Raw genomic sequence first — 15,209 nt, forward strand, 5'->3', positions numbered from 1 at the left:
TGGGTCATGTCCACAGCCCTGACTCCCCAGCACTGTCTCTGCCTTCTTTGCAGAGCTATTTTCTGTTCCAGTCAGTGCCCTGCAGCAAACCGCTCTGTGTGAGCGTGACCATTCCCAGCCGGCACATCCAGGTCGGGCTGCGGACACTGGAATGCACTCGGAGCTGTTGTTCCCCCTCAGCTGCCGTGGTGGTGACGTGGTTTCCTGTTTGTTTGCTCTCTCTGCAGCCCTCACAGCCATGGAGAGCGATGGCACGCTGCTGATGGAGCAGTATGTGCCCTGCCACATCTGTGCAGCTGCCAGGCCGGAGCAGCGCGAGGGCGGCGAGCGGGCCGAGGACGCGCAGTACTTCAACATGGAGGATTGCGTCCTGACCGCCATCGAGCTGGACTACATCACGTGTCCCAACCACCCTGACATCCCCGTGTCGCTCCAGGAGCTGGTCCCAGAGCTTTTCATGACTGATTTTCCTGCCAGGTAACGTGTGACAGCCTTTGGTTGAGTTTCAGTGTACCTGCGTGATTTGGTTGGGCACTTTTCCTGAGTTGTCTCTGCTGACCACAGGAAACAAATCCATCTGCTCTCCATCCGTGCTCTGGCAATTCATCCTGAGCTGCACCCCTGGTGTTCAGCAGCTTGCTTAGACAATATCTGTGTGCTGACCGAGTCATCACACCAGGGGTCCTTTGAGATCACTGTGCTGCAATGTCAAAGTCCTTTTTAAAGCCACAGCTGTCCTGCATTGCCCAGAACTCTGGCCAGGACTTTCTGCAGTTGGAGCCTTTCTGGGATCCCACAAAAGGAGATTTTAATATGGCAAAACAAAAAGGAAGTGCTGCTGCATCACAAAATTGGCACTGAAATGGCCTTAATTTTGTAAGGGCCTGTAGGTGAGTGAGTTTATGAACACCACAGGGGGACTCACACTGAGCTGGGGCTCCTGCTTGGCTGAGGGCTGCTGGATGTGCTGGGTGTGTGGGAGCCCTGAACAGCTGAAGGAGCTCTCCCCTACCCTCTGCAGCACTGCCAAATCTTTAAGCTGCTTAACTGCATTCCCAGATGGGCTCAGTCTTACACCCCTCATTACTCTGTGTGCAGAGCAGGAGACCTGAGGGCAGGCAGGACAGCAGAGCAATGTCCCCTTTGGCTCCTGCTCTCTCATGAGTGCCCAATGCAGAATCACAGGGCCTCTGGACCAGACTGTCCTGTTGGCTGCTGTCAAAGCTCTCTGTGCTCTCACTGGCCCCTGCTGCTTTGTTGGGGTCATTTTTCTGGGCAAACACCCCATCAGCTCATCACACCAGCCCTCCTCACACTGTTATCTCCTGCAGATTTATTTGGCAGGTGTGAGGCGAGTGGAGATGTTTGAAGTGTGAACAGCTGTAAAAGTAGTCTCTAGGAGAGTGGGGAAATGATGAATTGCAGCCTGGGAACACTAAGCTGATTTGAATAATCAGGTTTCAGAGTGTGGGGCTGTTCATAAACATCCTGTCCTGCCTCGGTGGAAAAAAAAGAGGAACAGGAGGTAAATGAAGCAAAACAAAAATCATTAATACAGATAAGTAGTACAAGTATCAGTACCTGTGTCGTCTGCTTGGAAAAGGAGCTTATGTGCTTTCCAGATCTGTTTGATTCTTATGGGATAAATGAGTAAAAAGCCTTTTGTGCTTCTTTGCTCAAATTACTATTTTCTGTGAGAAATCTGCTGTACAATGTGAGCCAGCATGGAGTGCACTGAGATGACCAAGGTAGTTCAGGTGATCCAGTCCTCTTGGTAGATAAGGCAACAACCTATTAGGCATTTGTGAAAATGGAAATCACATTAAAAACATTAATTTACCACATCTTTGAAACTTTAATTAAAAACCCCCAATTTCTGTTTGGCAGACTGTTCCTGGAAAATAGCAAACTGGAATGCAGTGAAAATGAAAACAACGTTCTTGGCCAGGGTGGAAGTGGAACTGTTATATATCAGGCACGATACCAAGGAAAACCAGTGGCTGTGAAGAGATTTCAGATTAAAAAATGCAAGGGTTCTCCCACTTCAGCTGCAGGTACAGTGCACAGGTTTGGTGTCAGGAATCTGGGAATCTGCAATCTGGGATCCCAAGCTTAGACCAAAGAATCTGCAAAGTGATTAAACTGTGACAGCACCTGATTAAACACAGCATGGAAATGGATAGCAAAACTGATGGGTTTCAGTGGAGGAGGAGGATGCATCTGAGAGTTCTTCATGAGCATTTGTAGTGATGAAGGTCACTGGCTCTGCAGGAAGCTTCTCTCCTGCAGATCAGAGGTTGGATTTATAGGGTGCCAAGGCAGAGCCCTTGATTGGGAAGGGAGGTGAGATTTCAACTCCTGTTCCCATACTATTTGGCCATGACAAGTGTGGGTTTGCTTGGGTTTGCACTGAGGACTTGTGAGTTTCCACCTCTGAATTAGTGTTTTACCCCCTCTGCTCCAGCAGCTGGAGAAAGCAAACTGGGAATCCTTCTCAGCCCAGCAGCTTCTCCAGGCAGGGATGGGCTCCTGTGGAGCCCAGCTTTGCAGCAGAGCCTCAGTCCGTGGACAGAGGAAAGGGGAGAGTGCCTCACATTCCTCATTTTTGTCAGGGGAGGATGTGGTGAATCCCTGAGCTGTGGAGGAGGCCAGCTGCTGTCCCAGTGACAAATCACCTTCGGGAAGAGCCGACCTGCCTGAGCAGCCTGGGGTGTGCTGTGGCAGCAGGACCATTACTGTGATGGGTCTCTTCTGGCAGGGAGGCTGGGAAACTGTAGGGCAGAGCCCTTCCAGCCAAGGGGCTGCAGTGTGCCACCTGCACAGAGCCCCTGCTGGGAGAAGCACAGCACGGCTTTCCAAAGTCATCAGGGCATGTGTGAGAGCAGCATGTGCCAGACACACCTGAGCCTGGTGTTTAAGGACCAAGGGAGCTCTTGCTTCCTGAGGCACCAGACAGATCCTGCTTATAGCCAGTGTCTCTTAGTGGCTCATGCATCAGCCAAAGGATTCACCTTAAAGCCTTGCTGTCGACATAATCCCACCAGCTGCAGCCCTCACTGGGTGATCACCTCCCAAGAGTTTGTGACTCAGCTGGGCAGTGAGAAGGGGGGTTGTGTGTCTTGCCAGATACCATGCTGAAGCACCTGCGGGCCATGGATGCCATGAAGAACTTCTCCGAGTTCCGGCAGGAGGCCAGCATGCTGCACTCCCTGCAGCACCCCTGCATCGTGTCCCTCATCGGCATCAGCATCCACCCGCTGTGCTTCGCGCTGGAGCTGGCCCCGCTGGGCAGCCTCACCACCGTCCTGGCTGAGAACTCCAAAGGTAACACCAGCCTCTCTCCCATCCCTCTCCCACTGACAAATGCTCGGTGGTGTTTAAATTACTGCTTGATGTGCTGGAGGGTTTTTTTTTTTTCCAGACTAAGGGAAGTGGGAGGGATGGAATTGTTCTTATATTGTGCTTTTGGGAACCTAGTAAAAATTGATGCTCGGGATTCTCAAAGCTACTTTGGAGACCTGGATTTTCAATTTTTCTGCAAATGAATACGGAGTGCATCTCTCTTCAGTGCTGCGTGGATGGTGCTGTGATTTTCCCTGTGCAGATGGGTGTCTGGTACTCTAAATTATCTCATTATTATCTGTATTGCTGTCATTGTCAAATGAACGACACTAATTCTAAGATAAGTTGAGGCCATCTGACCCTCTTGGCACCTTGGCTTCATGTCAACTTTCAGTCAAACACTGATTTTCACCCGAAGATTTAGTGGCCTAGAAGTAAAAGGGTTTAAAAAAAGAATCTAATAGGACTGTCAGACACGTACAGTAAAATAAACAGTGTCTTTTCAAATGGTGGCATTGAGTGATGTTTCAAAAGGTTGTCAGCTATTGCTCTGGAGTTAAAAAGAGAAGTTGAGAGGGGGAAGAAGCAGCAGTTATGGCAATTACAGGAGCTGGAGACGGGCTGTTCTTTGTGCCAGGTTCCTCCTTCGTGCCGCTGGGACACATGCTGACACACAAAATAGCCTACCAGATCGCCACAGGCCTGGCCTACCTGCACAAGAAGAACATCATCTTCTGCGACCTCAAGTCGGACAACATCCTGGTGTGGTCTCTGGACGTCAGGGAGCACGTGAACATCAAGCTCTCCGACTACGGCATCTCGCGGCAGTCGTTCCACGAGGGCGCGCTGGGCGTGGAGGGCACGCCTGGGTACCAGGCCCCCGAGATCCGGCCCCGCATCGTCTACGACGAGAAGGTGACTGACTGGGGGGCTGTGGGGCTGCCCTGTGGTGGCACTGGGGGCTGGCACCGTCCCGTGGCTCAGTTCCCTTCTCTGTGCATGAGGGCTGGCACTGGTTCCCCACTGTGCCTGCCTTGCTCTCCTCTCCACCCCCCAACGGAGCCCTGCCCTGATTTTCTGTTTGTTTCTGGTTCCAGGTGGACATGTTCTCCTATGGGATGGTCCTGTACGAGCTGCTGTCCGGGCAGAGGCCTGTGCTGGGACACCACCAGCTCCAGATTGCAAAGAAGCTGTCCAAAGGGATCCGTCCTGTCCTGGGGCAGCCCGAGGAGGTGCAGCTCTACAGGATGCAGGCACTCATGATGGAGTGCTGGGACACTAAGCCAGAGAAGGTACAAAACCACCCTCCTGAGCTGTGTTCTCTCTCTTCTTGTGCAGGAGGGCTGAGCTTGCTCCTGGTGCAGCACAACAGCTCCATTGCCCATTTACCCCTCCTGCTGATTTGGCCCAGAATTTCTGTTGACTTAAATGAGAGTTTTATGAATGAAATGATGACAGATTTGTGGCCTTAAACATCTTTGGTGGCTTGAGGGTCCCTTGATGTCCATGGCAGTTAGGCTGCTGATTTCACCAGGGCAAGACATTACCCATAATTTCTAGAAACAGCTCCACTGTCATGCTGTGAGTGCAACTACAAAGACTTCAAAATCCCCAAGATTATAAAAGGAGGTATGAGGAAGAAAAAACTTCAAAGTGCAAGAAAAGGATTATGCTGCATTGCATTCTTCATTAATTTCAGTTGGTGTTTTAGAGCTGCTGTCCTTCAAACAAAGGTCAGCCTGACTCTCAAACATCTCTACACTGTCATGCAATGGGTCAGCTTTCAAAATCCGTAAGCCTGAGGAAATTAATCTGTAAAATGTGTAAGAGAATGACAGACCAAGCTTTAATAAATAATCATAGAATCAGAAAATGGTTTGGGTTGGAATCCAATTCCAGGGACACCCAGCCTGTGCTTGTGCTGGGGATTGCCCTGATCCAGGTGCAGGACCTTGTGCTTGGCCTTGTTGAGCCTCCTGTTTATTGTGGTTCTCCTGTTTCATCTTGTGTGATTGTCTTTCTCTTTTCCTCCCCCCTCAGCGTCCCCTGGCCATCTCTGTGGTGGGGCAGATGAAAGATCCAACCTTTGCAACGTTTATGTACCTGCTGCCCTGTGGGAAGCAATCCTCCTTCTTCTGCTCCCCGGGGCACGAGTACACCGTGGTGCTCTGGGATGGAAAGGAGGACACCAGGTGAGACAGCTCACATTAGCAATTCCTTTCTTTTCTTTTTCCTTTTTAAGTAAAAAATCCTTCAGCATCTTCGCTTCTGCCTCTGGGAGGGAGGTAAAGAAGGTGAAAGTGAGCTTGGATGAATGCCAAGAATACAGTGAACACTGTTTTCCCAAACTCTTTTAATTGGGAACAGTGGTTGCTTTATAAAGGATATTTAATGAGCTTAACTCTGCTTCAGTTAATATGGGGAGAAGATTAGGGCAGTGTAATGATTCACACACACAGGATGAAGCATTTGCACATGAGAACAGACGTGTTCTGCCTTTCCTAATGAGGCCATTTAACACTAAACCTTTCCTAATTGAGGCTGCAGTTCCATCTCTCTTCTGCAAAGCAATTAAGCACATGCTTAAATCCTATTGCAATCATGGGGAGTTAACCACATGCCTGGAGCTGTGTGTGCATCCAAGTGTGCACTGCCAGTAAAATGTGTTCTGGACTGAAGGCATGTGCTTAAAATGTTATTAAATTGTGACTGAGGTGATGGCATTTTGCTCAGCCACATGTGACCTGCAGCTAGTTAGGTTCATTTTTATGGATGCTGCTGATTTTTATAGCCTCAGTCTTATTTGGAAACATTCACAAACTGATCTGAATTTTATATTAATGTGTTCATTATTTGTAACCATTAAGCTAATGGGGAAGGCACATGATTTGTTGCTGAACTATTTGCTTTGCCATTTGTGGTGCCTGGTCAGTTGTTCAGTGCAGGCAGTGTAACTTTTCCTGCTGAGCTGGTGAAGCACATGGCACTCCCAGATGTATTTTGAATACGTGGATGTTGTCCAAATATTCACAGCAATATATCTCAGTGAATCTGCTTCCTGACTGGACAATCCACTTGCTGGAGACCGCTGAATAACAAGTTTACTCACATGTGACAGATTTCAGGATGTGTAATTGCTTGTGCCACAGTTGGTAAAACATCTGGGACTCGCAGATGTGGTTGTGAATATCCAGTTATTGTTCAAACATCCAAACTCAATAAACTTCCCCAAACAAAAAAAAATCCTTTTAGCTACAAAAAACTACTAATTAGTCATATTTATAAATAATTTTATTAGGTTACAGATCTTTGCTCTGTAGAATCATGCTCCTCTGTTTATGTACTGGAATAATAATGAAGCCAGATAATAGCAAGGCAGTGAAGTTGGAGAGCAGCTATTCCCCTGAGAACCTAATGGGCAAGATGGGCTGAGACTTCCCAGTTATTAATTACTGCTGTTCAGCTGGATCTGTTTGTCTCACAGCTCCATTACAGGAGCAGACCACATATGTCCTGCTAACCCTGTGCAAAGCCAGAGAGCTGAGTGTAAATCTTCACAGAAGCAATTGCACATCTGCCCCTGAGGAAAAGCCAGGGCACATCTTTCTTTCCCTTCAAATGAGGAATTCACTGTTTGGAGGGGTGTAGATCCCTGCAGCATCATCCACATCTGGGCAGTTGTGTCACAGCTTGGCCACAAGTGCCACAAGTCCCTCAGCCCCTTGCAGGAGGAATGTTGGCTGTCTGAAATTGCTGCTTGCTCCTTTCAGGAACTACACGGTGGTGAACCTGGAGAAAGGAGTCATGGAAGTGCAGAGGATGAGCTGCCCAGGAATGAAGCTGTGCTGCCAACTCAAATTTCAGAATGCCCTGTGGGCAGCCACGGAGGTGAGCGTTGCCTGTGCCCCCTCGTTAGGGGCGACACTAATGAAGAGAAAGGCTCTGTTAAATTAGTAAAGCCAAGAGTGTGTGAGACAAAGGGCATCTCAAATGAGCAGTGACTTTGCATCTGCTCTCCAGGTGTTTTGTTTCTACCTGACACACAGCTCCAGACTGTGCCTCCCAGAGCAACCGTGGGAACCTTGGCTTCCCAAGGGGAAACTCTGGGCTGGAGCAATCTGTGCCCAGGGGTTCCTCTGGGAAATGTCCTTATCTGTGGGTGATAAAGGGAGGCAGGGACAGAAAACATGCATCTAAGGGTGGGGTTTTGAAAGAGGCCTGAGGGATTTGAAGGTTGGTGGGAAATGGGTACCCAAGGTTTGGAGGTTTGTGTTCGCCGTGGAAAATTGCAGCTAAAAAGATAAGAGTGAGAGAGCATGGCTGATTTATCCCCCAGAGCCCCTGGCCACCCATCAAAAAGGGCTGTTAAGTGTCAGCCAGCTCTGACACAATCGTTTCACACAAAACAAAGAAAAAACAGGCAAAAACATTAAATGTACCTGAAGTTCGGTGTTTTAGAGTGGGGGGAAAAAAGGCCAGACTTGCTGAATAAATAATTTATGTTGGCTATTTCACTCTGCCCTGGCATGGATGCTGTGAGTATAGAATTTTTTTTCTCCCATAAAAAAATAAGATGTTTTGACTTTTTCTGTTCTCAAGTAGAGGTAAAGCTCAAATACTCTTTCTTTTTTTTTATAATAAAAAGAAGTCTAGAAAAATTAAAATTCAAATACCTTAAAGCATTGTATTTCCATCTTTTGGATCAGAATGAAAAGTCTGCTGGTTCCCAAACTGGGTGCTCTTGGTCAGTCTAGTAGATTTAGGAGGTGTGGGACAGATGTGATTTCACATAAAATGTCCCTTAAATGGACAGATTAATACAAAATAACATACAACCTGTTTCAATTGTTGTTTGGGATTTTTGCATTCAGGGTTGTCAGATGCTGCTTTTGGATGTGGTGATAAAACCCCTACACTGGTGATTTTTGGTGACTTTTGGATAATGCATATATTGTCCACAGCCTGCTCTGGGGAATGCAGCACCTGCCTTCTACTCACAAGCCAAAAGTTCTCCATTAAAAACAGAAATTTATTGTCTGGATATCAAAAAATACAAATAAAACCCCATCTTGGAACCAATGAGATCTTGTTCAGGTATCAAGACATTAAAAGCAGGAGGTGGTTTGCATTTATAGAGTTTTATGTGCTCTTTCACAGGACCAGAAGATTTCTGTGTATGGATTGCAGGGCATGTGTCCCTTAAAGACTCCACTGAAGGGTTTGGACACTCCTGCCACTGTGAGCTGCTTCCTGGTGATGCCTCTTCTGAAAAGGGTAAGGAACAACCCAGGGGAAAAGGGGCAGTAGTAAAAAGGAAAAAGGGACTGTGCTGCTGGGCCAAGCTGCCACTCTCAACTCGTGCTGAAGGGCTTCACAATGCCCAGGAACATTTTGGCACTGCAAGGAAAAGGTTTCCAGGTCTTTCTGGAAGTGTGGGCAAGAACCTGAGTCAGGGGACCAAAGCTGGCACTTCCAAGCCTGCTGGGAAAATAGTCAAAACAGATCAAATTCCTCAGCAAGGAAGTTTTCCAGCTGCGTTTCCACTTCACTGGAACACAAGGTTTAGGCTGGTCAAGCAAAGTGGAGAAGACATGAAACAATAATTAGAATAGAGATTTGTTAAGTGCTAATGCAGGACGTGGGCACATCAGGCCCCTTGTACCCACTGTTTTCTTGGCTGTGCTGTCATTTGTGTGCATAGTCATCCTGAAATGTTATCTGGGCTCAGCCACACTCCTGTTTTGGTTTTGAAGGAGAACACTTAGATAATACAGCTGGTTTGGGTAATGCTCTTATGGGCATTAAAACAAGTTCTGTGTTATCTGCCTTGCCCTGGAGTTGCCACCATCCCGTTCTGGCAGGAGGAATCTGACCTGGGTGCCCATTGTGGGCAAGCCTTGGGAGATGTATAAAAACTGTTTTCCTGCTAAATTACCTCCGTTTGCTTAGACCCACCTCAAGTGAAAACATGTAATTATGTTCCAACATTACTGGTAGCTGTGTATTCTTTGCAAATGGCAGCAGACTGAGATGTGTCTGAGAGCTGCTGGTTTATACCAGGCCTGTCCTGAGCCATTGTCCATTTCTGGCTCTTCTGCTGGGATTGCTGAGTCTGAGGCAGATGGTTTGTGTAAGGTGTGCTGCTGCACTTCCAAACATGGTGTAAGTAGGGCTAAAGTAGGGCATTGATGTAAAGTTGGCACAGGGCTGGATTTCTCTGCATCTGTTGGCTTTCCTTGGCTCCCGGACCTGCAGTGTTTGTCCGCCGTGGAGTTTCATTTCTGATGTGTAGGGCAAATTTCTTTTTCATGCTGGCTGAGGTTCCATCCAGGACAGTCGAAGGAACCTTTTGCTTTCAGCTTTTCCACTGTCACACAGCTTGCAAAGCCATTCCTCAGGGGTTACGAGTGGCTTTATGTCTCCTGGTTTCTATTTCCAGTTTGTGGCTTGCCTAGAAAATGTCATAAATAATGCCAGGCCCTACAATAGCAATATTGAGTCTAGACACCTCCCTTCCTCCCCCGGCCCTACCCAACCTTCCAGAAATCCACCTCCCTTCAGCTCACTCCTTCTTAGTTTATTGGAGTTACTTTTTCCTCTCTCTTTTCTATGAATGAGTTTGGCAGTGAAATGGCCAGAGCAGCAGCCTGGGGATGTGCAGACCAGGCTGGCAAGAACTAAACCAGCCAGTTCTTCCAAAAAACCTATGTGGAAAGCTTACACTTGTCACACTCACTGCCTGGCCAGCAAGCTGTACCAGAGTAATCACAGTCACTGCTGTCCAGTGGAGAAGAGAATTGCGTTTCCCTTTAGCTGGTGAGATGTGAGGTAACTTTTAGTCAGAGAATTGCCGAGGGATGTTGCTGGGAAGGGGAATTCTTTACGACTGCCTTGGGAAGGCTGATCCAAAAGAAATAGTTTCCAAAACTTGGTTTCTCATCCAAAGGAAGCATCATGGAAATTTGAAAGCAAGCAAGAGGGGCCCAGAATCTGGAACTCACCCGCCAAGGAAAAGTCTTGTACAATTTAAGCTTTTTGTTGCATGCTTTTTGTCACCAGGATGATTCTTTTTGGTAAACAATACAATTTTCAGCAGAATAAAGCAAACAAATTAGCAAATGAGCAGGTTAAAAAGGGCAAACCAAGACACATTCTGCCTTGGTAGAGGAGAAGTTGAGGGAAGAGATGTGGAGGGAGAGAGAAACCTGAATGGGTGCAAATCCTTGGCCCCGTGCAGAAACCTGGAACGCGTGGAAACAAAAGCTGCATTTAAAGGCTGCAGCCAGCAGTGCCAGAGCCTGTGGGGACAGGAGGACGAGGAGGAGGTGCCCAGGCCCTGGTGCAGGGTTTTTTGCCGTTGCTGCTGCCTGCTGGCAGGGGGACAGGACGTCTGGGGCCGGCTCATCCCCGCTCATCGCTGCGGCGCGGCCCCGCTGCTGGCAGCTCGGGGCCTTCAAATGCACTTCTGTTGCTGTGTGTTTGTGTTGGCTCCTTGAGGAGCCCAAATGTTGAAAATGAATTCTGAGAAAGTTACTTAAGGTTTCTGGAGGCTGCAGCCCTGCCTGCCTGCCTTTGGTGGCTGCTGGAATACCCCGATCAGGGAGGGTTTGCCTCACCAGCACTGGGTAAAATCTGGCAAGAATTAATTATGGCATCTGTGGGGAGGTGGTTTTTGACATGGTCTCCTGCAGAACTGGTCACTCCCTCAGCTCAGTCAAGTGAGGGGTGGCAGGGTAAGGGCATTTCTCAGCATTTGCTCCTTGTTTCTTACCTCTCTGAGAGATAACAGCAATGGCTGGATAGAAACAGGTCCTGATAGCCAAGACAGAAAGCAATAAATACCCACTGGAAAAGGTACCTCCAAATTTGCTTCCACCATTATTCCATCCCAGACAGGCCAGGATTGGCATTGGTATTACTGGTAACACCAGTGACCCACCTTTGCCTGGTTATGGTGCTGACTGCTCAGTGCCAGGGAAATTTGGCCTGTGGAACTCAAAAGGGAATAGGGATTCTGTTCTGTAGTAGCTGACACTAATCAAGGAATTCAAAATAATTTTTTGTGAAGACTATACTTGGATTATTCAGTGTTATCAAATCAAATGTGACAAAATTGTAATCTCTGAAGATTTTTATAGTGTCCTGTGTCATGCTAGGAGCAGTTCAGGTTGACATACCTCATTACAGTTAATATCTGATGCTCCCATTTCAATTTAAATTTTCCATTTCTAGTAAGAAATGCCTCTTGTGCAGGGTCCTTCAGACTGAAAAACTTGGACCATTTTTTACCAGAGAAATGTGGGCTGTTCTGCTTTGTTTTATTCAGTTTTAAGTAATTGAACTCCCTTCCAAAGAAAAAGTAACCCAAAACCCAGCTTGTGCAAAGCATTGTGCCATGATCCAACCTACTGATGCAACTCCTTGGCAAAGGCACTTCCAGGAGCCTTTGCACCAGATCCACATGGCAGCAGGAACATGGCACTGAGCACTGCAGGTCGTTGGGGTTTCTTTTAATTAGTGGTTAGAGAATTGGGACTGGACTGAGTTAGTCCAAGCCCCATTTCACAACTTTCCACTTGCTTTCCTAGTTTTTCCCATTACAGTAAAATTCTGCTGTGATCTGGATTAGTCATAGGGGCTCAGTGCTCTCGTGGTTTTACTCATACTTGGTGAGCAGAGAGTGTCTCTTTGTCCAGGACTCAACATGAGCCTTGCAAGCAGAGCTGTCATTTAAATAACACTCACCCTGCACTACCTGCCCCTCAATAGCTGGAGCAAGCCAGTATACTGATTTTTCTGTGGATTTACAGCCTGAGAACTATTGTCCAGGCTGGCAGAATCAAGATCCCTGGAAGGGCACAGGGATGCCTGTATTTAGTTTTTGCATTCCCAGCTAAGGGTGACTGAGCCCTCAGCCCCTCACTGGCATCCTGGGCATGCCAAAGACAGGGCTTTCCACTGTGGAGAGGCTGAGCAGGGGCAAGGCTGTGTCAGCTCTGTGCTGCTCTGTCTGGTTCTGTTTGGTTAGCTGTGCTTAGTCCAGGCAGCAAAGAAGTCCTGGGTAAAATGGTCTTTATTTAGAATTTATTGCTCCACAGGGAGGAAAGAGAAAGGCCTTTGAGGTAAGTATTGTTTTATCTGCTTCACAGATGGGGGAGTTTCTGGTAGAGGCCCAAGGTCAGGGGAAGTTTTGTTCCCAAGAGATCAATTTCCCAGCCTGTTTAACAGCATTCTGCCCCGCTGGGATGAGCTGGAGGAGTTGCTGAGCCGTGGCCTTCTCAGCAGCTCCTGCCCCTGGGACACGAGGGAGGCATGGCCACGGAGCTGGGGCTGTGTCCAGCACATCTGTGCATTTAGGGACAGGTTCTTACCCACCTGCAGAATTGTTCGTGGCACTTGGCAGTGCTTTGCTGCCTCTGTGTGCCCTGGGCTGGGATGTGTGAGCTGCCAGGGGTCCCAGAGCCAGAGCACATCCCTGGGAGGAGCAGAGCTCTCAGAGCCGGACTCTGGATGAGGAGCAATCACTGGATGCTCTTGTTTGTGAGAATATTGGCTCCCTCTTTCCGTTTTTACTGCATTTCTTCCATTCCTCTCCTACCTACATTGATAGCAATAGCTTTACTCCTTTTTGGAAGTGAGCCGGGTTTCTACAGCTGGATTCTGGGATCATGGTGGCTGTCTCTGAACACACTCCAGCTTGAATTTGTTAACCTTCAGGGCAGGCTGCCAGGTCCGTCTGTCCGCCCCTGCCAGTAAAGAGAGAGGTAATACTGGGTAAAAGGAGCCTGGCTCTGCAGCAGCTTCTAGGGAGTGACTCCTTTTTATGTTGTGTTATCGCTGTTCTGGGGTAAGTTACTGATGTTCTTGCAGAATGTGAGAGGCAGGCAGAGCTTCTGGGAATGAAAACTCTTCTATTATAAAGAAGCAAAGAAACAGGAAAAAATTCTTTGCTGTGAGGGTGGTGAGGTCCTGGCACAGAGAGGTTGTGGATTCCCTATCCCTGGAAGTGTTCAGGGCCAGGTTGGATGGGGCTTGGAGCAACCTGGTCTAGTGGAAGGTGTCCCTGCCCATGGCAGAGGGATGGAATGAGATGATCTTTTAGGTTCCTTCCAACCCAGCCATTCTATAATTCCATGAAATTTTTCTCTCTTTCTCGCAGAACTCATATGTGGTGCTGGCTGGCTTGTCAGATGGGCTGGTAGCCGTGTTTTCAGTGTCCCAGGGCCTGCCAGGAGACAACTGCTCCTACCTGTGCTCCCACACAGCCAACAGGTCCAAGTTCAACATCCCCGACAGCGACCCGCGGCAGAACCCGTACCCGGTGAGGGCCATGGAGGTCACCAGCAGCGGGGCCGAGGTGTGGTACAGCAACGGCCCCGGGCTCCTGGTCATCGACTGCGCCTCCATGGAGATCAGCAGGAGGCTGGAGCCCTTCAGCCCACCCTCCGTCATCACATCCATCGCCTGCAACTCCGAGTGCCACGGCGAGGAGGTGCTCTGGTGTCTGGATGACAAGAGCAACTTCCTGGTGATGTACCACGCCACCAGCTACCAGCTCTGCGCTCGCTACTTCTGCGGGGACTGCAGCCCCCTCAGGGACATGTTCACCATCCAGCAGCCCTCGGCTGCCATCCCGGCCACGGCCCCCATCAGCCACGGGGTGATGGAGAGCAACCCCCCGGGGGACATGAGCATCATGTACAGCCCAGACGTGGGCACCCAGATCCTGAACCACCAGGACTCGCTCACGGATTACTGCTCTGTGTCTTCCTACTCCTCCTCGCCTCCCAACGCCGTGACCCGCTGCCCCTCCAGCCTGCCCAGCTCGCCCTTGAGCTCTTCCAGTGCACCCTTCTCCACGGATTTTGAGGAATCTGAGAAATTCCACGAGCTGAAGGCTCCCCTGGATCACGATGCTTCACCTGTGGGTGATAACACAGAGCATCTCCAAGCAGTCAAGATTCTTCCCGTAAAAGACCTCATCTGGATCCCCAGGTAAGTGGGTCACTTAACCAGGCAACTTAGTCAAAATCCCTCCTGGCTGAGCATGAGATTAACTCAGGCTAATTCAGCAGCTTTTACATTCCCAGTATGATTCACCTGGCCAGAAAGTCAAGTTACCATTAAGAAGTTCTGTTCCCAGTAAAATGGAACATGGATTTTCTCTGCCTTTTGGAATTATGCAGTGTTGAGCAGAGTGGCCACATGGAAAGCCTTGCTGGGTTGGTTTCAGCAGAATGAGAAGGGGGTGGTCAGGCTCCAAGCTGTGTTTCCCCAACTACTGAGGAAACAAAGAGCAGCAGGCAGCCTCCTTGCTTGGACACAGCCCTGGCAAGTCCTGCTGCCTCCTGTGGAGCTGCTGGGAACCTCTGGGAAGCTGAGTTTGCTTGTCACAGGATCTCTCACTGCACTGGATTCAGGATGCCCCCGTGGCATCACAGTGCCCCCTCCGTGGCTGCAGGTGAGCATGGAGCAGAGAGGATGGATATCCAGCATGGATCTTTCTCAGCTGACAGCACCCCCAGTGCTGAGGATGTGACATCTCCCTCGTTTCTCTTGCAGGAGAGGAGGGGACATCATTGTGATCGGGCTGGAGAAGGAGTCGGGCACGCAGCGGGGCAGAGTGATCGCGGTGCTCAAGGCGGCTGAGCTGGCTCCCTACGGGTGAGGCTGCCTGGGCTCACAGGGGGCTGGGGGTGCATGGGGGGCTCTGCAGGCTCTCAGGGCTCTTGGGAACTTCTCTTGGCTCCCAGCAGCTTCTGAGGAGTTCCCAGTGGGAGGACACAGTTGCTGGTTGCACATCAAGGCTCTTAGAGCGGGGCAGTGAGGAGAAGGCTCTGTGACTGCAGCCTGGTCTCCAAAATCCA

At 49.1% G+C, this 15,209-nt stretch overlaps 1 protein-coding gene across 3 annotated transcripts in view; it reads left to right on the forward strand.

Annotated features, from left to right (window-relative positions):
• The window catches only part of LRRK1 (leucine rich repeat kinase 1), a 72,336-nt gene that overhangs the window by 54,111 nt on the left and 3,016 nt on the right, over window positions 1–15,209 (forward strand). For all 3 annotated transcript variants that reach the window (XM_064722224.1, XM_064722225.1, XM_064722226.1), the window contains 10 exons: window positions 228–477; window positions 1,888–2,054; window positions 3,127–3,324; window positions 3,980–4,257; window positions 4,440–4,634; window positions 5,383–5,534; window positions 7,113–7,230; window positions 8,500–8,616; window positions 13,502–14,337; window positions 14,905–15,006. In XM_064722224.1, the coding sequence (XP_064578294.1) occupies window positions 228–477; window positions 1,888–2,054; window positions 3,127–3,324; window positions 3,980–4,257; window positions 4,440–4,634; window positions 5,383–5,534; window positions 7,113–7,230; window positions 8,500–8,616; window positions 13,502–14,337; window positions 14,905–15,006 (2,413 nt within the window). The remainder of the gene's footprint in view (window positions 1–227; window positions 478–1,887; window positions 2,055–3,126; window positions 3,325–3,979; window positions 4,258–4,439; window positions 4,635–5,382; window positions 5,535–7,112; window positions 7,231–8,499; window positions 8,617–13,501; window positions 14,338–14,904; window positions 15,007–15,209) is intronic.

Source organism: Zonotrichia leucophrys, chromosome 10, assembly GCF_028769735.1.
Source record: "Zonotrichia leucophrys gambelii isolate GWCS_2022_RI chromosome 10, RI_Zleu_2.0, whole genome shotgun sequence".
Taxonomy (NCBI): domain Eukaryota; kingdom Metazoa; phylum Chordata; class Aves; order Passeriformes; family Passerellidae; genus Zonotrichia; species Zonotrichia leucophrys.